This window comes from Leptodactylus fuscus, chromosome 7, assembly GCF_031893055.1.
Source record: "Leptodactylus fuscus isolate aLepFus1 chromosome 7, aLepFus1.hap2, whole genome shotgun sequence".
Classification (NCBI taxonomy): domain Eukaryota; kingdom Metazoa; phylum Chordata; class Amphibia; order Anura; family Leptodactylidae; genus Leptodactylus; species Leptodactylus fuscus.
Window position 1 is genome coordinate 50,869,197 of NC_134271.1, and position 22,601 is coordinate 50,891,797.

Sequence of the window (22,601 nt, forward strand, 5' to 3'; positions counted from 1 at the left end):
ACAGAGTCGGACATGCAGTACTCTGTGTCCGGTTTAAAAAAAAAAACTGTTTCACCACGGAGCGCATAAAACGCTCAGCGGCGCACACGACCGGAGACTTTCTGCCTTTCCAAAAGACAGAAACCTGAAAACGGAGTTCAGGCGCTGGTGTCAACCCAACGTCAGGCCTTTTTTGAGCCAAAGCCAAGAATGGCTACAAAGGAATGGGAGATATAGAAGAAGTTCTTATACTTCTGCCCAATCCACTCCTGGCTTTGGCTCAAAAAACTGCAACAAAATCTTCAACAAAAAAAAGCTGCATTTCTGCAACATGTGGCCTCAGCCTAAAAGTGACAATGTCACCCTGCAACTACTTCACTAACGTAAGTGAGACCGGAGGGTGCTGCGACTTCTAGTCAACACGTCCAGCACTAGTGGATGCTTTTGCACTAGAAGTTGCAGTTCCTTCCATTCACCTCCATTATTAGTGAAGGAATTGCAGAGCGAGCTTTAGTCCCATAACAAGGCTCTCGCGGCCAATGTCGCCATGAACTGTTGCTATATCTCACGGCGCAGAATGGTTGTCACGTGACACGCCACGGCTCCGCCCTCTCTGTAGCTCCACGCCTGCAGTCTGTTTTGACACGTGGTTAGGGCGCTTGCTGATGACGTCATGCGGACTGAGCAGCAAGTGCTGTCGGCTGAGCCCGGCAAGGCAGAAGCAGGCGCTGAGGGAAGGAAGAAGAGCGGATGTCCGCCCTCCGTACAGCAGGCAGCCAGTCCTTTCCGTACGAAGCTGACGGTGTCTACTTGTCCCCCTGTATCCCAGAGCAGCCTGCCCTGAGCCCTGCAGCCCACCCCAGTCCCGGTACATGAGCTAATGTCATTGCTGCCTGTGCTTCTCCTTATAAGTCATTCACCAGGCACTGTGCTGCAGCCCTGTATAGCCTGTGTACACCATTACTACATGTAATCCAGCCCAGTGTGCACAGTGCAGGGTTACAGCCTATGCATATTGCATTGTCCTGTCACCTTATTATACACCTGTAGTGTTATCTCCATAGCCCACATATCATCTGAATACTGTATAGCAGATAATACATATCTTCTTCCTCCAGATCTGTTTATATAGCCTATTCTTAGTCCTGACCCCTCCATTGTGACTCATACCTCTATATCCATTCATATGACACATATCCATATTCTTACAGATCTTCTCATACAGCTGATTCACAGCAATAACTCTCTTACCTGCCCTGTTACCCCATACTAGATCTGGTGGCCATTGAAAAGGCTTATTCCCGTTCCTATGACTCTTTTGGACTCTGCACGGAGCTCTTATTGTTTACTGTAGCTTTTAGGCTTTATTGCCCCCCCCTTATCCATTATCCAATATGTCAGAGACAAACTCTGTCACTGTGGTGTCAGATCCCCAGCATGCAGTTAAACTTCTTCGGGCTCTGGGTTGTTTTCGGGAAGAATCTGACTTCTGTGATGCAGTCCTGATTGTCGAGGAGCAGGAGATCCCAGTGCAGAAGAACATTTTGGCAGCTGCAAGTCCCTATATAAGGTAAAACCTTTATTCTGTATGTTGAGAAGAGTTTACTCTGGTCTGCCTTTCACTCAGGTCCTTCTTCTTATAGGGGCTATAGTAATGTTAGTGTCACTGTATTTTCATTTGCTTTTATGGTTGTTTTTGTGCAGAATATACCCTGGGGAAAGTTGTTCTTCACTTCTCATCATACAGATAGTGAATGATGGATGCATCTTCTTGTGCAGGTCATTCCTGGGAGGATCAATAGAGCATCATCTATAAATAAAATCCAACATGACTGACCCACTATTGATGTCCAGTGAGGTCGTCCTGTACCTATAAGCATTAGATTGTTACTTTCGGCGGGATCTACTGAAAAACTAATGTTTTATGGGTATCTTTGGCCTCCTCTTTTTTCAGGACAATATCTTGTATTTATCTATGCTATGAAAACTGTAGAAATGGTGGTTGACAGTTCTATGGTTATATTCACATACATCGGCAATTTTCTACCTTCAGTTTCTCCTAGTGGATTTTTACCCCTAGTTGTGGAATAGTTTGAAGTTGTCCATCTGTCAAAAGCGATGGTAATATGGTACTACAGGCATATGCCCATCCAGTGACCACTGTCCAACATCCTAGTTATAGCAGGGAAATAGGCCCAGATTTATTGTTGTGGTTATGACAAGACACTGGTGTAAATGTGGTGCCTGTCAGTGCTAAAAGTATTCTGACTTGCTAGATGTGTGGGTGTGGCTTCTTAGAAATGTGGGCATGGCTTAAAGGGGTTATGTGACAAAAACTTTTTATCCTCTATCCATAGGATAGGTTCACACAGGCGCTTGCACTAGCTTCGGGGATTCCCTTCTCCGATTTTCTCACCCCATTATACCACACTGACCCCATTATAGTCTATGGGTTCCGCGAGTTTCCTAAGGGAACCAATTTTTACCCAAGTGAACCAAACGGAAACCTGAACACAGATGTGAACCTAGCCTGACAGCAACCAAACTGAATATAGGTGTATCTCTTATTGGATGGCGCTCTCATTCACTTGGATGGAAGTTTCTCTTCGGCTATCTCCTGAACTTCATTAAAGTGAATGGGAGCGCTGTCCACCAAGTGACACACTTATATTCAGCCTGAATGCATTTAAACTGAATGTGGGTGGGGGGTGCCCCTCGTTCTTGGGATTGGCAGGGGTCTCAGAGGGGTCCTGTCAACAGAGGATAATTACTTTTTGTAGTATAAAACTCCTTTAAATGTGCTAAAATTGTGTTGTTAAATTCAGTCTCAAAGTAAACCAAGTTAAAGCTAACGCCCCACGTTGCGGAAACGCAGCTTTTTTTGTTGCAGGTTTTGCTGCGGATTTTTGAGCCAAAGCCAGGAGTAGATTGAGCGGAGTATAAGAGCTTTCTACATGCTTCCCATTCTTTTTGATGCCATTCTTGGCTTTGGCTCAAGAAAAAAAACGCAACAAAATCTGCAACAAAAAAAGCTGCGTTTCCGCAACGTGGGGCTTTAACCTAAAAGTGATTTAAAACTTGTCAGTTGTTACTTGGTTGAATGTTGTCTCTCTCATATTAGATCTGCTGTCTATCATTTTTTTCTCCTGCAGCTAAATGGTTAATGACGCAGTACAAATGCTTGAGATTACTCCCTATCCTGTGACTCATCCAGTGTTGAGTCTGAGTAATCCTGCTGGCGTGTATAACCTGCGTGGTCGTGAAGTGGTTAAGTGAGTGAGTAAGAGTGGCTGACATTGCAAGCATAAGTATTCAAAAGGGAGGATCTATGAGTGTGCCCAGGGGCCAGCCTTGGGATGTATAGCACACTGTCTCCTATTTCAAGCTTCTCACTCCTGTGTTACACAAGCTGATGTAAAGTTTAGTGTTGTTTCTCCATAGGCATGTATTGTCTGTACTGTCACATTGTTACATTTTGCAAACTTGCTGTTCTAGAGTCTGTGGAAACTGGGTGTCAGTTTACAGGAGGTGCTAGCTCTCCGCTATTTGGGTCCGTCAGACCCCATTGACTGTAATGGGATCCATCGGGTGTCCATCGTTTTTAAACTGAAAGCGGTAAAGGAAAAAATCCCTCATGCGTGACTTTTTCCGCTACCAATTCTTGATGGACTCTGCGGCGAAGTCTCCAGCACAGATGTGAACATAGCCTCACTTGATACCCAGAATGGGAAAATTCTGAATAGATTGACAATGGAGCCGCTCATTGACATTGGGGTCTAGGATCTTGACTTTCCACTAATGCCCTAAGACAAGGGGTTTTAGAAGTCTTCCTAGACTTTGTACATTGGGAATCCAAGATCCCATTGATTTCAAAGATGGATTGCAGCTCCGAGGTGAACGACATCATGCAGTTTACAGCACTTCTAATCCTCTTTGTAAAGCACCAGTGGGGGGGGCCGGAGTGATAGCTCATTGCACTTTCCTCTTGAGTATATATGTCTCCCTCACTGTAATAAGAGCTGCCATTTGTAGCTGTTACAGTGTGGAGGTTGGTAAAGCAACTCTGCTGTATGAAGTCATTGAGTGCGCCAACTAATGCCTGTTTTCTGATGTCTGTCCACAACAATTACAATGCAGAGACCTCAGATTCTCCCGTCCTGGCAGGGTGCGGCTCTTGTGTGCCATGCCTCTAGCATCAAATTTAACCCTGATGTTACTGTATTACAACTTGGGACCTTATTATATTATTGGGGAAGCTCTGCTAAGCGAAATGAGCTAGAATTCTGGCTCTGGTTTCTCTAACAATATGATATGCTTGCCTTGCAATATATTTAATGGGTATTTTTTGTACCTCTCTGACACTAGGTTCACACCTGCTCTTGGGTTGCTATACTTCAGGTCCGCCTGGGGACATGAAAAATGAAAACCCATTCTTTAAAAAGCGGTTATCCGTGGACCCCATAGATTATAATGGGGTCTGCAGGGTTTCTATCCAAAAATGCAGAGAAAAAAGTCCTGCTCTGCATTTTTCAAGCGGAATGGGGGACAGAATCCCCAGATGGACACCACGCACTTGTGTGACTCCAGACTGAACAAGGCAGCATGGTTTAGCTTGAAAAGGTACATGCATTAAAATTAGAGATGAGCGAGTACTGTTCGGATCAGCCGATCCGAACAGCACGCACGCACGCATTAAAATTCAATCCAGTATGTAAAAATGTTCATAAAAAGTAAGTCATTGAGGCAGATGTCTAGCAAGATGAACCAGATTTATCATCCATCTGGGGTTATTGTAGTAATTCTGACACATGTTTATACATTAGACCGACTTAGAAAGTCCCGCCCCATTGTCTTCATGCACCTAAAGGTAGGTTGGTAAAAGGAAAATGTTTGTTTTGGTACCGTGTTAGCCAGTGGTTGCAAAGTTTTTTTGTTTTTTATATACTAAAGGTAGGTTCATACTGTCAGGGGACCCGAAGAATGGAGAGACTGAAAGTAGTTATACAAGGAGCCCGACTGACACCATTGATTATAATGGGGTCTGTTGATTGTTCTTTTTTAAACTGAACAGATGGTGGACTTTTTCCTCTGCTGATTTTTGGCAGACACTATGATGTTGGACACTCCAGTGCAGATGTGAACATAGCCTAACAAGTTATTTCTCTGCATTATTATGAAACAGACCCCATGGTGAAGGAGTGTCACGCAGCAACGACGCTCTCGCACCTTAATAGGGAGACTTGGGTGTGTCTTATCTCTGGGATCTAATCGGTCTTTTGAGATTAGGAATGCTCCAGGCAAAGTCTGTATACTATACTGTGCCTAGTGCGGAGCCTGAGGTCATGGTGCATGACACAAGCATTCTCTCTCTTCGGCCCCTGACTAAGCATAAAGCATTGACGCTTCTTTAATCGAGTCCTTCTGTTGCACTCTGCCTTCACCCATGGATTGGGTGTATGTTTATCCAAAGATCTCCTTTCCCAGGGCAGTAGAAATAAGTACACAGCCAACACCCCAACTTCAGATTCGCCAATTACGCTTAATCCAAGGTGGAGCACGTTGAAAGAAGTTCAGTCACAGGAAAATTGACATTGAATACTTCTCCAGGAATAGTCTGTAGTTATATGGGGATATATTTGTGTATATCTCCTTACTACTGCATTGACTATATATAATGCTGTCCTTACTTTGGTAGATTGCAGATAGCAACTATCACCTGACAGATGTGCTATGAGGTTCATTATATGGGTCAGACGATAGACATGAAGTGACTTGCATGGTATCAGAGCGTTCTGTAGACCTGCAACAAAATTTCCATACAACTGTGGTAGATTTTGCTACAGATTCATTGCAGATTTGTGGCAAAATGCGGGATAATCTGCATTGTCAGATCTTACGCTATTTGTATGTTGTTGCTGTTTTTTGTGTTTTTTTTCACTGTTCTTCTGTTCCAGTATTAGCTTCAAAAGCACTTGCAGCATCCCTTTGTTTCCAATATAAAAATCTACCAGACAGCTCAGAACCGCATATGACATTGAGTTCCCACATCAAGGGAAAAAAGGATCTTGTCCTCTTGTCAGTGTTCAGAGCTGAAAATACTCTGGAACTGAAGCTGGTGGCAACAATGAAAGGCTATGTCTGCTACAAACTCATAGCAGTTCACAATTTTTTTTTATTTTTTTTTACCTTCGATTCCACAGCATAGGCATGTTAGATTTTTCTTATTTGTATGAACATATCCTGAGATCTTCCATAATCTCTGTGCTATCCAAAGTGACGTCCGTACAAATTTACAGTCAACTACAATATTTTGTACTCTGGTCTGGTGTCAGATTCTCTCAGTAATGCAGCTTTAGGCCTTAGGCCTTTAATGTCACATGATCAAATAAACAGATCTTTCCTTCTACACAATTAGTTTTTTACATACTCTACTTTTTTGTGCAATTTCCTTTAAGTGCTCATAGACCCGATTGGTGGGGTCTTGAATCTATGTAAAGCACTGGTACATCCGGCCCACAAACTATTTACTATGTGCATTTCAGGACACCGATATCAACCATACATCAATTTAATCATGTCACCTTTATTAACAATCACTGGTATATGAAAACATATATATGTGTGACATGTATGTATGTATGTATGTGTGTGTGTGTGTGTATATATTTCAGTGGTAGTAGGATACTATCTACTCTTCTGTTTCCTCCCTGCTGTGCAATATACTGGACTCTGCTACATCTCAGATGTAGCAGAGCTGAGTATACGGTAAAACAGGGATGAAGCAGAAGAGTGGCAGGCTGAATGAATGGACACAGCCGACATTCAGGGGGTTAAGTGGCCGGACGCTGGCAAAGTTTGCGGCTGCTTTCATTCATTCCTATGGGTGTGTGCTATTCAAAACGGGAGTTTCGAATAGTACTCGCTCATCTGATACTATAGCTTTTCCCACAATTATTGGCCAGTTGCCAAGCATTGTGGGAAATACCTCCGACCTCGATCCCGCCAGAAAAGATCGGGATCGGAATTGCGATTGTGAAATTTACTTGATTGCCGATGGGAATCAGAACATTTCCGATCCCGATCGCTCAACCCTTCAGCTGGGGCACAGATCGTGAAAGTCGACAGTTCACTGAATTCAGCGCACTGTCGGCTTTCTAGCGGTATTTAAAACCACATGTGCCCAAGGTGGTGAAAGATCCTCTTTAAAGGAAGAATACATCAAAGGAGATGGAGAAAACCAAAAATTTATATCGACCACTGGATTCTGTGTTTTGCCCAGCTTCTTATCTATGTGGAGTAAATTATGATATTTTGGAATTAAATAACAATCTGTGGATTTTCTTTATACATTCCTCGTGACAGTGAGTAAGCAGATACTAAATTTCTAGTCTGCCATATTATGTGTCGTCTTTTACAGTTTGTTTTGCTGTCTGAGGCTTGAAGTCATTCTTGGATAGGTATCAATGATTTTTTAACCTGATGCAGTTCTTCTGTGGCTCTGCCAAGTCACTGTTTATATCACCAGCCCTTCTTAAACATAACAGTTCTGCACAGAGTAACCAGTCTTATGTGACAAGGCTGAGCTTCTTCTTACAGGGGCCCCGTATAGTTTTCGGTTGCAGATTCAGAATTACTTCCTATTGATCAGAGGTACCTGCACCTCTTTATAGTCATGTTCTGTGCTTATCTGTGTGGGGCCCCTGCCCAAAAACATTATACATTGTTATATCACAATACCTAAAAATGAATCAATAAAAAAAAAACCTAGATCAAAAACCTTTATTTTATTATCATTACTTATGTAGCACCCACATATTTCACAGCGCGTTACAGATATGATCACTCACTTCCTCAAGTGCGGCTTACAATCTAAGTTCCCTATCAGTATGTCTTTGGAGAGTGGGAGAAAATCGGAGTACCCAGAGAACTCCCTCATAAACACAGGGAGAACATACAAAGTCCTTGCAGATATTGCCCCTGGCTAGTATGGATGCTAGGACTGTCGCTGCAAGGCACCAGTGCTAACCACTGAGCCACCTGAGAAGCAGGCGACTTTATCATCTTTCAATAGGTTTTTATTGGTATGTCCATTAAAGGCTGTTTCTGCAACTCCCCACAGAAGTCAATGGAGAGAGTCTTTACAGTGGTTTCTCTTTTCATGTGAAGAACTGGATCGGGTATATTGAAATCCTGCATTTCTTTTGATATCTGCCATGATGGGGCAGTGAGTATGCTTCTATTAATATATAGGTGTTTCTAATATACTGTATGTATGTATATATATATGAGGAAACCCATGCAAACTCCTTTCAGATGTTGTCCTTGGCAGGATTCGAACCCAGGACTCCAGCGTTGCAAGGCTACAGGGCTAACCACTAATCCACCGTGCTTCCCTGTTTCTAATATTGTTATTGTGAATATTGGGTTAAAACTCATCGGCCTGTCATATAAAACAAGACATCATGACGATCTATTGTTTCATATTGACTGAATTTATTTATTTTTTTTATTTCAGAGCAAAGCTCAGCTATAATCCTCCGAAATATGATGGTTCCCCATACAAAATTGAGATGGAAGGAATTTCAGTGACAATCATGAAAGAAATTCTGGACTACCTTTTCAGTGGACAGGTATTGGGCTGCTTCTACATTGGAAGTTTCAGTGACTTCATAATTTGTAATGTCATTTAAAGGGGAGAACCTGAGCCGTATGGCCTCTGTGCCACATGGGAGGACACCAGTACTATTACTGGGGACCTGGTACAACTTTTATATTGGGCCCTGTAGATTTGTGTTACACATCTGTAGATTCATGACATTTCAGAGAGTTCATAGTTTTACAAGGAAGTCAATTGAGAGCGTTCTCTTTGACTTCTCCCTTTCTAGGTCGTCTTGTGTGACAGGTCTTTCAACGAAGCCTATTTATAAAGCCAGGCTGGGGAGCCATCCGCTGGACACCTCTCTCTGCACTCAGCATGTTACAGCAACTATTCAGGGGTAATGCAGGAGGATGCAGGGGTAATACAGGAGGATGCAGGGGTAATACAGGAGGATGCAGGGGTAATACAGGAGGATGCAGGGGTAATACAGGAGGATGCAGAGGTAATACAGGAGGATGCAGGAGGATATAGAAATTGCTGCACCTGCTAGACTGCATTAGCTTTAAAAGCAGTTTTGTAAAGCAAGACTGAAGCGTTGTAAAATGTTGCTGCACTCTTGAGACCTATGCTGCTCATTTAGGGGTTGTCTGGTTGAGAATATCAGATGTTCAGTCCAACGTATCCCACTGTGCCCAAGAAATGATGGGAATCGATTGCAGATATAGGCGAGTGTGTCTCATACAGCTGTATAAAGTCCATGCCATAAGCTACACATACCCTGCATATGCCTTAGCAAAGTAGGCGACTGCTTGTACTTTATATCCTTTATGACCACACCAACTGTGCAGTCCTGAATCAAGACTAGGGGGGGACCTAGTACTTACATTATATGTGTGTCTCTTCTGACTCCAGCCCAATATGTAAAAAATGTTTTATTCTGCTCTCCCTGCGTAGATCAGGCTCAGTGAAGAAACGATCCAGGATGTCGTGCAGGCTGCCGACCTCTTGCTCCTTACTGATCTGAAGACCTTGTGCTGCGAGTTCCTGGAGGGCTGTATTACAGCTGAGAACTGCATCGGCATTCGAGATTTTGCACTGCATTACTGCCTGAACCATGTGTATTACATGGCCACCGAGTACCTCGAGACCCACTTCAGAGATGTCAGCGGCACAGAGGAGTTCTTAGAACTTGGTCCTACAAAACTGAAAGAAGTTCTCTCTCTGGAGAAACTAAACGTGGGCAATGAAAAATATGTATTTGAAGCTGTGCTTAGATGGATTTCCCATGACTCAGAAGTGAGAAAGGTATGTGGTTCACCAAAATAGAGATGATCTGTAAGTCCAGACATAACCCATGAACAAGAGTGACATGGCTTCTGGCAGGAAATAGTCTGTAGTCTTAGAATTGGTCTGCATAAAATATGTAGAATTTCCTGGTGGTTCTGCATGTTTGTCAGAATGGAACTGCATCTAAAGCGCTCATCCTGGTGGTGGCATGATGGACATTTTATTGAAGTAAATATGACTTAAGGGGGGAGCGCCAAACCACTAAAGTCTTACTAACAGTGTACTAGTTATATCCATAAGCCAAACCCAGCTCAGCTCTCCACTACCCAATGGATAAAATGGCTATTATAATGATTGCTCAATTTTATATCTTGGAGCTTAAAAAGATAGAAAAGACTGCACTGATCAGCATAATACTGAATGATGATGCTAGATATAATATGACACTAATAGGATGTCAATCGAGATAGGTGGCCTCTCACCTTTTGTCATTGTGATATCAGTCACAACCACCAATATAATCAGAAATCACAATCTACAGTATAAGAGCTGCTGGAATCTCACCACCGTCAAAAGGGAATTTGAGGTGTTTTAGAGATGACAGCAGGGAGACCAAATCCAAACAGAACATTCACTGTTCTTGCGGGGAAAAAAAATAAATGTAGGGCTCACCCAGGTCTTGAAGGTTTACCTTTCTGTCTTAAAGTCCATAGAAAACACAGGGGCCAAGTGAAGAGTAAGTACAGGAACACACACTTCTAAACTTTATATACAAGAAAGGTTAAAAACGTACCGCACCCTGGGTGGATCAAAAGCAACCATAACATGTTTTCCTATAGATGGCCCTATTTCACCAAGCCCAGCGGAAGTCCCCATTCCTGAAGCTGCTGCAATTGCGTTGCCAAAAAGTAAATCCAAGCATTCGGAACCGCCAAGCCCACCTCCATCTTTACCCACTGTAGTGCCTCTAGACTGATGCGTGCTCTCTTCTTCTGCCAAATTAATTCCCTAAAAATGCTATGAATTTTCCTAAAATATTGCATTGGTATCCACACTGGAGAATTATGAAGGAGATATAATAATTGCGGCATAAGGACCATTTTAAAGGGGCTCTATCATTGGGAAAAGTAATTTTTAACTAAGCACATCCTTGCATAGCCTTTAGAAAGGCTATTCCACACCTACCTTTTGTATGTCAATTGCCTCAGTAGTTTTTGAATGAACCCGTTTTTATTCATATGCTAATTAGCCTTCTCTGTCCAGAAATGTCTGTGATCACAGTCTGCTATTTTCTATATGTATGACAGCAGAGCGATGAATCATCAGCACATCAGCCTCTCTGCTCTCATACACATAGAGAATAGAGGGTGCACGGAGACACCTCCGGAGTGAACGCTGGAGGCTAATTAGCATATGAGTAAAAATGGACTTATTCAAAAACTACTGAGGTAATTTACATACAAAACGTAGGTGTGGAATAGCCTTTCTAAAGGCTATGCAAGTATGTTCTTAGCTAAAAATGACTTTTCCCAAAGATAGAGCGCCTTTAACCCCTTCCCGACATCCGCCATACTAGTACGGCAGATGCCGGGTGTTTAACTATGGCAGCCGCCCGGGAGTCTAGTGGCCGCCAAAGCTGCCTGGTGTCTGCTGTACCATACAGCAGACACCATGCGCTGATACCCACAGACAGTTCCCACACCGATCATGGGCATTAACCCTTCTGGTCCCCCCGGTCAAAGCTGACCGAGGTACCATTTTCCCAACGGCACGTGGGCGCCGCAATTTTGCTGGTGATCGCCGACACCTGGAGCAAGCTCTAGGGCCAGTGTCACGTTGGCATGACAGTCAGGAGCTGTATAAAGGCTCCCAGGACTGCCTGCAGTGAGTTTCTTTTGCAGGCTGCTCTATGCAATACCGATTTGTCCCAATTTATTTGTAGTCCAGACCAAGCCCCAAAATCCTGTATTATAGCCATTACCTGTGGGAGTAAGGAAGTCACATCCCCCAGATATAAAAGCATGGCTTTCGCATACAACGATATTTTTTTCTTCTAGGTTGCCACATCGGAAGCCCACAAAATCCGAAGCATCCTGCAGAATGCAGGCTAGGAGTTCAATAGCTAGGGCAAATAATAAGGGAGACAGTGGGCAACCCTGCCTGGTGCCCCTGCCCAATTGAATACGCTGCGACAATGTCCGATTCACCCGCAGTCTTGCCCCTGGGAGATGACATAGCAATTGAATGCAGGTTAGAAACCGAGGTCCAAACCTCATCGCCCTTAGAACAGCCCATAAGTAAGTCCACTCAGCACTGTCAAAGGCTCTGGCAGCGTCAAGCAGCAACACTTCCCTACAGCCAGTAGAGGCCGGGGCCAGCTGCAGGTTAAGAAATAACCGCCTGAGGTTCATAGCTGTTGACGAGTTTGGCATAAAACCAGACTGATCAGGATGGATCAGCTCCCTAACAAATCCTGATAGGTGAGTCGCTAGAATTTTAGCTAGTAGTTTGACCTCAACCATCAAAAGAGAAATGGGTCTATAGGAGTCTGGGTTGACTGGATCCTTCCTTGTTTGTGGAGTGAATTGAGGAAAAAGCCTAATTCTGCTATTGTTTTACCAGGTTCATTTTATGACTTTCACTCTTAACTATATTCTGTGATTAATTGAAAGACTCTTGTCTGGCTACAAAAAGCATTCACAAGTTGTGATAAATGCCAAAGTGGCTACTACTAGGGGTACCCAAACTTTTGCATCAGACCATTTTAATTTTTTGTTATTTTGAAAATGTGTGTAATTTTTTTTTTTTTTTTTAATACCTTGGGAATATGTCATTTTTAATGTTATTCCTTTTGAAGATCATTTTATATTCAACTTCCTTAAAGATTTAACACTAAGCTTCGTGACCTGGTGGTTACTTGTAACATGTTCTGTTGAGGAACTAGTTTATTTTCTATATGATGTAAATAACTTGGTTGCACAGTTTCACTGATTTCTTACAGATTGAGGTCCACCTATATTAGGTTCACATTAGTTCCAGGTTCTCCGTCGTTTGGGTCCGTCAGGGGACCCAAATGACAGATAGCCGGACCACTACAACATCGGTTACACACAGAATCTGGAAGATCCCACTGACTATAAATGGGGGCAGTCAGGTGTCCACCATTTTGAAACTGAAAGTGGCGGAGAATAAAGCCCTCTCTGCAGGACTTTTTTCTCTGCCGGTTCTCAATTGTCTGTGACGGAGTGTCCCATGGAGCTTTAACACAGATGTGAACCCAGCCTTGGATCCTATTTTGGGAAAGCTGGGTGATAAATCATATTGCTCCAATTACAGATTCCACATTGGTGGTATTGACTTCCACATCTATGTAACAAATCTGCTTCGTCCGCAACAGTCGAGTACTCCATAGCAATATCAGATTGCTGTTCAGAAAAGCTGGCTGACAACACCCCTGGCAACTGTGATGGCAGCCATATTAGTTCTTGACACTGAAAACGGGCTGAATGTTATTTTAAGAACCTCTTCAAAGTTCTCTATACTTATAGGTGATTTCCTGCATACAAGAGTGCAGTTATAGGGGTGTAGAGGTAGCAGTCAGGCCCCGGAGCCTGAGGGGGCCCAAAGACCACACTACAACATATAAAATTACCAGTATTATATATGGCACGTGGTAAGTTGGGTCTTCATTATATATTTTGCACTGGGGCCTAGATGATTCAAGTTACGCCACTGCCTGCATGTTGATGGGATTGTCTGGTCATAACTGTAAAATAACTGGCTGGACCATTATGAGATTATGCGATGGGGCCGCGTGTCTGTGGTGTGACTGACACCTAAGCCTATAGGCCATATCTGTAGTCATGTGCTTCTCACATCTATTTAGCACATAGAAGTTCTTTGTATATAGAAAAACAGCTTGAGACATTTTATCCTGCTTCAGAAGTGCTATATCTGTAGTTATCCATTTATGGACTGAGCTCACATTTTTGCATCCATTTATAGAATTATTTTAATAATGCTGTTTGCAAAGGGTACAGTTTGTTTTCGTTTTGTTTGGGGGGTTTTATGTGAGCCCTATGCAAAAGGCCTTTGTTATACATTTGTAACCGATGAGCCGATTCACTAAATGGGACAGCTGAACAGATGCACAAAAAAGTGATGTGAATGTAATAGTGTATTATTAGGAGGTAGTGGTGTTTTTCTCACCATGTCGCTCTCTGGTTTATTTACTTTTTTCAGAAAAGTGAAAAAGATTCTTTCTAGTATAAATTCATAGCCGGCACAGAGAGAGGGAGAGGACAGCTTGAAGGAGGGGTAAGCAGTAGTGGGGCGACATCTGATTACCATACAATACGTCTCAGACTCTGTTCACATCTGCATTATGGTTTCTTTTCATAACAGAAACTATGGTGCAGTGCTAGATACGCACAATGGACCCCATCAATTCTAATTTTTTTTCTATGACGTGACAAAATCTGGAATGAAGCTTAGTACTCGAGTGTAAGTTTCAGAGAACTTGAGTTCAGCATGGGGTCCTCTGTGTTCACAATGTGGCAGATTTGTCTCAAAAATTTCTGCAATTTATCCAGTTCTTGTGAATCGGGATTACAGAGAAGTAAAGGTATTTCTTGCTTTACCTAATGCTGACCTTTCTATAGGATAGGCCATCAGTATCTGATGGGGTCTAAATACTGGATAGTCTTAGGAATCCTACAAAGCATCTGTGTGTTACCTTTTACTGTATTATCTCTGTGTCCTTTAGATGGATAACATTTCTGTCTAATGGATGACAATACAAAATCGCTTCCAGTGCTGAAATCTTATGCACCAGCCACTATTTATAACACTGAGGATGTGGCTGAGGTGTAAAGCTCTGGCCTAGGGCCAGGTTAGTTGGAGGCTCTGATGTTGCATTTTACTTCTTCACTCTATAAATGGCTGTTTCTATTTTCTTTCCTTTCAGATAATAGGTTCACCTTTATACTGGCCTGGTCTTATAACTCTAGCCCTGAAATCATGTGATAGACACCGATCAGCCATAACATTAAACCTGCTGGCATGTTAAGTAAATAACATAAATTATCCTATGGCAATGACACCTATCTGGTTGCATTTCAGCTATTCATTCCTGAAGGCGATGTGCTGGAAGGAAGAAAATGGACAAGCGTAATGATCTAGGCAACTTTGACAGGAGTGTATAAATGACTGGAGTGTTCCTGGTATGCAGTGTCCATAGGACAAACAGCAATAGGGTCATCTATATAATATTAGGAAGGAGGTTTAATGGTATTGCTGATTGGAATATATTCACTGTTTGGCTAAGTTTAAACTTGCGCCATGTTCTCTGCTAGGGAACCCGAATGACAGCGAGCCAGTATGCTAAAACAGAGGTCACCAGACCCCATAGACTATAGTGGTGTCCGTCCTGTAGGACTTTTCTCTCTGCTGGTTTTGACTCCAACACAGATGTGAACCTAGTCTTTCTTGCTTTTCTTTATATTTTTCATCCTACGTTGTCTCCAATATCTTAAATGGTCATCGAATTTTGCATAAAAGAGCAGAACGAGTGACTTCACATAAGAGACACTTATTTTCCTCCCTCCTGAAATGAACATTCACCCTTAGGATAAGGCTAAAATCTTGAGATATAATATAGACTTTCAAGCCACTTAGAGAAGGTGAGAAAAAGTGATATTCTGCAGACAGACACTGCCACTGGCTAGGTATTGTTGTACTGTGTCACCACAGTACTTCATCCTGTAACGTCAAACGGATGCGCGGACCCACTGCACCTCCTGGGATAGGTGACTGCTGAACATGAGATTCTGGTGTAAGGTGCCAGTATGATAGTCAGGAACAGGCCAAAGTTCAGTGTCACACAGCAGAACAAACAAGGTCATAGACAAGCCAATGGATCAGAACAGGTATTTCAGGTTCAATAGTCCAGCGCAAGTCCAGGATATAACTAGCAACCTTAGAATCTCCTTTGTCATATCGCACCAAAAGCAAATTTGTACGTTTTATAATGTCCGAGATATAACTGTTCGAAGTGACTCTCCCCTGCCCTCATTTTCTCTACATGTTACACAACCTGTACATCATACAGTTACTTAGTGAGAGACAGAACCAGCTCTCAATACAGAAGCCAGGGGAAGAGTGAAAAAAAAATCAGGTTTTCACCGAAAGAAGCCAAAATGTGTTAATAAAGTTTATTACAGAAATTTCATATTAGAGGAAATTTCAGAAACAAAAAAAAGATCCTTTGACGCACTGGAAGGGGGGTTAAACCAGTCACAGGGTTTTATGTCGTTTTACAACAAGTAGACACCGAGCCACTGATCAAGGGAATCATAAAACTCAGAGACCCTTCCTGTGAACTGACATTTCTTTGGACTTCTGGGTTTATTTGCTTGTACTGTTTTTTATCAATGGTGCATCAAACACTTTATTCCTGTATAAATGTGCTTGCCTTCAGATACTGTGTTATACCAGTCTGATGAAGGAATCAAGTTATTCTGAAAGCTTGCAATTAGAGATGAGCGAACACTGTTCGGATCAGCCAGTCCGAACAGCACGCTCCCATAGAAATGAATGGAAGCACCTGGCACGCAGACTTTGCCGGCCCCCCACGTGCCGGCCGCTTCCATTCATTTCTATGGGAGCGTGCTGTGAGCGTGCTGTTCGGAACGGCTGTTCCAAACAGTGTTCGCTCATCTCTACTCGCAATGTGTCATCATGTTTTGTTAGCCATTAAAAAAGGTATCAACTACTGAGAACTCTCAATCTTTATATTTCATATCCTCTGGCTAATACGGTACAAAGAAAGATTTTTCTTATCCATTTTAAATGCAGATTATGTTTTATGTAAATGATGTTTTTTCATTTTTGACTGAAAAGTTCTAGTTTTAAGATCTTGGCTTGCTATCAGTGAATGGCAATAGAATATAATATGATACAAATTTCTTATTTATCACAACTGAGTATTTAGTAGAACTGTACCCATGTCAGGGGTTCTTCCTATAACCTTTTAGGGCATATGCACATCATAGAGGGGATGGGATGCTGTGTTTCATTAGCCAAGATTAGGACTGCTCTGGACCCTGGATACCACCCTGGTGGAGTAGGCTCAAGCATGATATATATATATATATATATATATATATATATATATATATATATATATATATATATATATATTTATTTCCCTGGCATTTTCTTGGGTGCCATGTAATATTGTACTTCTGAAGCGCATGGCTGTAGGTTCTCCCAATAGTATTAGCTGACCACAGGGGTTTCAGCAGCCTTATTTTTTCAGGAATAAAGAACAAAGTTGACAAAATGAAACACTAGGACAACACAAGGGCTTTTATATCCTCTTGTAAACCTTATTCTTCTTGCCTGTCTTTGTATGTACTATTCTCTCGCAGTGCCAAATGAGTTGTTTCCATTCTTATTCCCCCAGGTTCACATGAAGGATGTGACCTCAGCCTTGTGGGTGACCGGCCTGGATTCCAGCTACCTGCGAGAACAAATGCTAAATGAGCCATTGGTACGGGAGATGGTCAGAGAATGTAACAACATCCCCCTGAGCCAGCCACAGCAAGGAGAAGCTGTCCTGGCATCTTTTAAACCAAGAGGCTACTCTGAATGCATTGTGACAGCTGGAGGAGAGGAGAGAGCGTAAGTCACACATTGCCGTATCTGCCATTTCCATATGGACAGAAAATGTTTTGCTGAAATTACAGACGTGAATGTATTATTGTGCAAGTAACAATTTACTTTATAAAACACACATGCTTACAGGTCCCGAAAGCCACTGGCCAATGTTCGTTGTATGTGCCCACTTTATGATAGAAATAGACAGCTATGGATCGAACTAGCACCACTCAGCACACCACGGATCAACCATGGCGTCCTGTCTGCAGGTATGACGGAAATGTTTTATTCCTGCGACTAAGACTTGAGAGAGACCTGCAGAGCTCTTAGGGTAAGTTCACACACAGTTTTTTTGCAGGCTGATTTTTGAGGTAGGATCCACTTCAAAATCTGCCTCCCAACTCCCGTATTCATTTAAATAGGAGTCAGTCATGAACTTATCAGAAGCATCAAGATCTGTCTTCAGGCGGATTCCACCTTGCAAAGCCCATTGAAATGAATAGCAGGCAGAAAAAAAAACACTAGAGGAAAAGTTTTCTACTTACTTCTATTGAAATGAACTGGGAGGTATTTACTGAGGCGGTTTCCACCTCAAAGTCCGTCTGCAAAAACTGTCTAAACTTACCCTTAGAATGACCAAGTGACAGAGTTTTGTTCCATGAAAACTAACGTGGATGGAAAAAAAAATGCTGTGTTCTGTCTAAGAGATTCTATAGAAAATCAGATGAATTCTGACTATGGTTCTACTCTTAATCTTCCCAGACTTATAGAAATGAATGTATATGGTTTTCATTTTATTGAATATAGGATATTTTAGAAGCATGGCTCTATATAAACTGTCCTGTCTGCTTTAGTAAATACTTATATTATTTTTATATGAAACAACTGTTGGAGAATCTTTTTTTTATTTTTCTGCATTATGCTGTCCCCCCCCCCATCCCCCGGTTATTTTTAATAAATTGACAAGTGGGCTGGGGGTGTTTCTCCAAATAGTCTAACATTGTTAATGGGGTTGATGAGGGATTTTTATTTATGGGCTGTCCTTAGGATATGCCATATATATGATTGATAGGGGCTGACAGGTGGCCTCCTGGTTGGGTCAGCTGTTTGGGGGTCACTTTTGATCCCAGTGCTGTATACTGCATGGAGCCACAACAAGATGGCTCCGTACCTGTATCATTGCAGTTCTTGTTGAAGTCAATTGGAGCAAAGCTATAATCCCAGCTCCAGTTCTGTACAGTACATAATGCGTACATTGGAAATGACTCTGAATAGATGCTGATCTGTGCAGGAGCCACTTGTCAATTCCCCACCAATCAGATATTTAAGGCCTATCCTAAACATAGACCTTAAATTAAAAAAAAAAATTCTGACCATCCCCTGTACCCGGAGCTGGCCATGTCAGACTGTGTATGGACTGCCGCTGATAATTTATTTAGGAAGAGGCTATACAACTATACGCTATAGTTATCATATTGGGAATAAAAGTATATACTTGTTAGGAGTAGTGGGGGCCAGTTTTTGAATCTGGTGACCAGTTGGGATCCAGATGTGAGGCCCCCACTCACCTAAGGACAGGTCGCCAATATCCACTGATGGCCTCCCACTAATTCTCGCTTGATTTATTTTTCTGTGTGTTGGAGATTATGTTCATTTATACTCTTAACCTATCAAGTAAGATTTGGCCTGGTTCTGCCATATTTACAGAGGGCTTCCTGTTTGTACTCGGAGGCCAGAATGAAAACAGTGAGACGCTCTGTACTGGTGAGCAGTATGATCCTGATGCTAACTCCTGGAGCCCTCTGCCGCTGATGCTTGAGGTAACCTTGACTTTGACGTGTCAGACTTTTATAGAATCACCTTTTTTATTGTATGCCTTCCCCTCTGTAAAGTACATGATGGATCCCTCATCCCCTATCAAGATATAGTTAGTGCTCCGCACCTTAATAGTACTGTAAGGTGCTGTAGCAGGCAAAGGAACTTCACTTTCTACATCATTTCAGGATTCTGGCTGTACTGTATAAGTAGGACTAGCTGCAGGAGTGGGAAATTGCACATTAACCCCTAAGATGGGAATGATCAACAGCAGTCACAGCATTGTGGTGTTTAGGGGGTAGAGGCACCCCTTCTTTCACCCCTGACAGGGCAGCAGCTTTGAAACCATCTTATGAGGTACAGCTGTAAAAAGGTGGAATTATCAGAAGAAATCCCCCGAGCAACCACCATAAAAACACCAGTGGTTATTAAGGGGTTAAAATACAATCTGACAAAATGTTAAGTAAACTTTGAACCAAATGTTTCTATTCCCTGACAGTCAGCGGAGCTTCTAGATATGGTGAAATATTTGACTTTAACTTTGCAATAATCTTATTAAGAATCCTATACGTATTTCCACCAGGCAAGACACAGCTTTGGTGTGGTAGAAATTGATGGCGTCATCTATGTTCTGGGCGGCGAGGACGGCGATCGTGAGTTGATTTCTATGGAATCCTATGACATCTGCACTAAAACATGGAGCAAGCAACAGAATATGACCATGGTCAGAAAGGTATGTTCCCAAATAGATTGATTTCATTTTCAAGCTTTAACAGAATATTATAAACCCTCCGGCCATAAATGGCTTGTCCTATTATATCCCTAAGGCCATTCCCAGGGCGGTCATCTGACCTCCTGGCACCCCTGGAAAACAAGAGGTTTTTGATGGGGAAAGTCCATAGTCCTGTATTATATGGTGATCGTTCACATAAATTGCCTTCTTTGTAATACAAGGGTGAAAATGGGAACCACTTATACAGTGCACATTTGTATTCAGGCTTGTTCAAATAGCCCCATCTGTATGATATCCTCATACAATAATAGGGTGCATCAATAGGGATTATTATCTTCATCAGAAAGCCCTTTATAAACAGGTTATTAAAATGTTTCTGGAAGTTATGAAAACTGAAGAAATATGCCATATATAGTGATCAACTGGGCAAGGACTTTTTCAGTTTTGCCCCTACACTTCATTTTCTTCATGGTATAGTGGCACCATTAATTTAACAACACGTATGCAGTTTTCTGGCAGATATATATGCCAGCAAGGAGTTGCCATACATTTCTGTTTAGGTGCATGACCCTAGAGGAGGCGCCTATATTTATGGTGTGGTGTGCACCTTGTCATAAATGAGGTGCTACTCCAGTGGGGCAAGGATCATCAAGACTGGCGTACAGAGGGTCATATTCACCTCCCTGGTGTTACAAGGAAAGGGAATAACAACATCCCTGGTAGACTAGGGTAGATCATGGATTAATGCCTGGGCTTATAGGTTACTGAAGGGATCGTCTTCAACCTGTGACTGGGCATAGTGATTTATGAGCATTCAGTCTGATCACTAAGGAGGGGAAGAGGATGTCTTAAAGTGAGTTCAGGCCCACCATGGTATTCTGGTTAACTCTCCGGACCTCTCTGTTTTCTTGAATAATTGTTTTCATGAAATAACAATTGTGGAGAATCTTTACATAGGACTCTGTTGTATGCTATTGCTTTGTTATTCATCTGAAAAACATATGCATTACAAATGAATATACATTGAACATTCATCGTCTTACATGGTAGACATCATTTATATGATTGTAGTGTATACCAATTGGGGGGGGTCAGCGACACCATACACTATAAGTCTATGTGGGTGGTTCTAAGACAAACACTATATAAGTGCTCTTGCTAGGGGCTATAGAGAGTGGTGTGTGGGTTTATACAGCTGATCACAATTGCTGGGTTTGGAGGATACCACTATTTAGTATACCACTATGGAGGATACCACTATGGAGGATACCACTATGGAGGATACCACTATTTAGTATACCACTATGGAGGATACCACTATTTAGTATACCATTATGGAGGATACCACTATTTAGGATACCACTTTTAGTAGAAGGTGGATACGGCCTGAGATGTAGTTTACATCTATAAGTATGGTTTGGATAGATACAGCTAAATATATTTAGTAGCTGCTTATTGAGCTGCATTAGCAACTATAAGCATAATCTCCCAGTCTGAGGGATACTTTATCTGTTTTGTTTTGTGTGTCGTCGCTACCCATTATTATGGGTTTGTGTTTTATTGATTAAAATTAAAAGTTATATCTTAGTGATTTTTGGATACCTTGTCGACTTTACTGGGCTTTATGGGTTAATTACAGATCGGCTGCTACGCAACAATGAAGAAGAAAATCTATGCCATGGGAGGAGGTTCATACGGGAAACTGTTTGAGTCTGTTGAGTGTTATGACCCCAAAACTCAGCAGTGGACAGCCATCTGCCCCCTGAAAGAGAGAAGGTGAGGACATCCTCAGTAAATTCCTGCGCCACACCACAGGCCTGTGCCATACGTGCCGTCTCTCAATTACACTTTCTCGGCAGATTTGGCGCTGTTGCGTGTGGAGTTGGCTTGGAGCTTTACGTCTTTGGTGGAGTTAGAAGTCGTGAAAATGAACAGAACAGCGAGATGGTGGCCTGTAAATCTGAGTTCTACCATGATGACTTTAAACGGTATGAACACTTCTGATTTTCTGTAACTGTGTAGTATCAAACAATATTTTTTGCCTGATAAATATTACAGATTAATAGCATTTTTATCAATATTTCTTTAAAATGATTCCTATTTTGTGAATGGTGCCAGAAGAATTTGAATAATGGTATTATATCGCCATCTAGTGTTCAGGACAGTTATTGTTATAATGTTTCTGTTTTTCAGCCAATTATGTGTTATGTTTGGCCACAAATGTGCTAAATGATATCAAAGTTGCCAAAAGCAGGTACATATGAGAATCTATAAGAAGCTCATAAAACTTGTGTACTCATGTGCCTGCCTTGGCAACTTTCTAAGTTAGCATTTGAGATCAAGTATGAGGTATGTAGGTATTGGCTGGCTTCACTAAAGAACTCTCTGTCATTGCAGGTTTTTGGCTGATGCTATTAGGAAGGGGTTAGAATCAAGGACCAACATTACTTCATAGATTTGGATTGAAAAGCACAAGACTGAAACATTATATTAAAAACTTCTAATAATTGAGTAGGATTTTTCCATTGT

General features: G+C 42.0%; 1 protein-coding gene across 1 annotated transcript in view; it reads left to right on the top strand.

The window, feature by feature from the left end:
- Nucleotides 1-644: 644 nt before the first annotated feature.
- The window catches only part of GAN (gigaxonin), a 35,943-nt gene continuing 13,986 nt past the window's right edge, over nt 645-22,601 (top strand). The window contains exons 1-9 of the mRNA XM_075281914.1: nt 645-1,549; nt 8,495-8,609; nt 9,533-9,883; nt 17,331-17,548; nt 17,672-17,793; nt 19,232-19,344; nt 19,923-20,072; nt 21,712-21,848; nt 21,932-22,060. Coding sequence (XP_075138015.1) covers nt 1,374-1,549; nt 8,495-8,609; nt 9,533-9,883; nt 17,331-17,548; nt 17,672-17,793; nt 19,232-19,344; nt 19,923-20,072; nt 21,712-21,848; nt 21,932-22,060 — 1,511 coding nt within the window. The 5' untranslated portion in view covers nt 645-1,373. The remainder of the gene's footprint in view (nt 1,550-8,494; nt 8,610-9,532; nt 9,884-17,330; nt 17,549-17,671; nt 17,794-19,231; nt 19,345-19,922; nt 20,073-21,711; nt 21,849-21,931; nt 22,061-22,601) is intronic.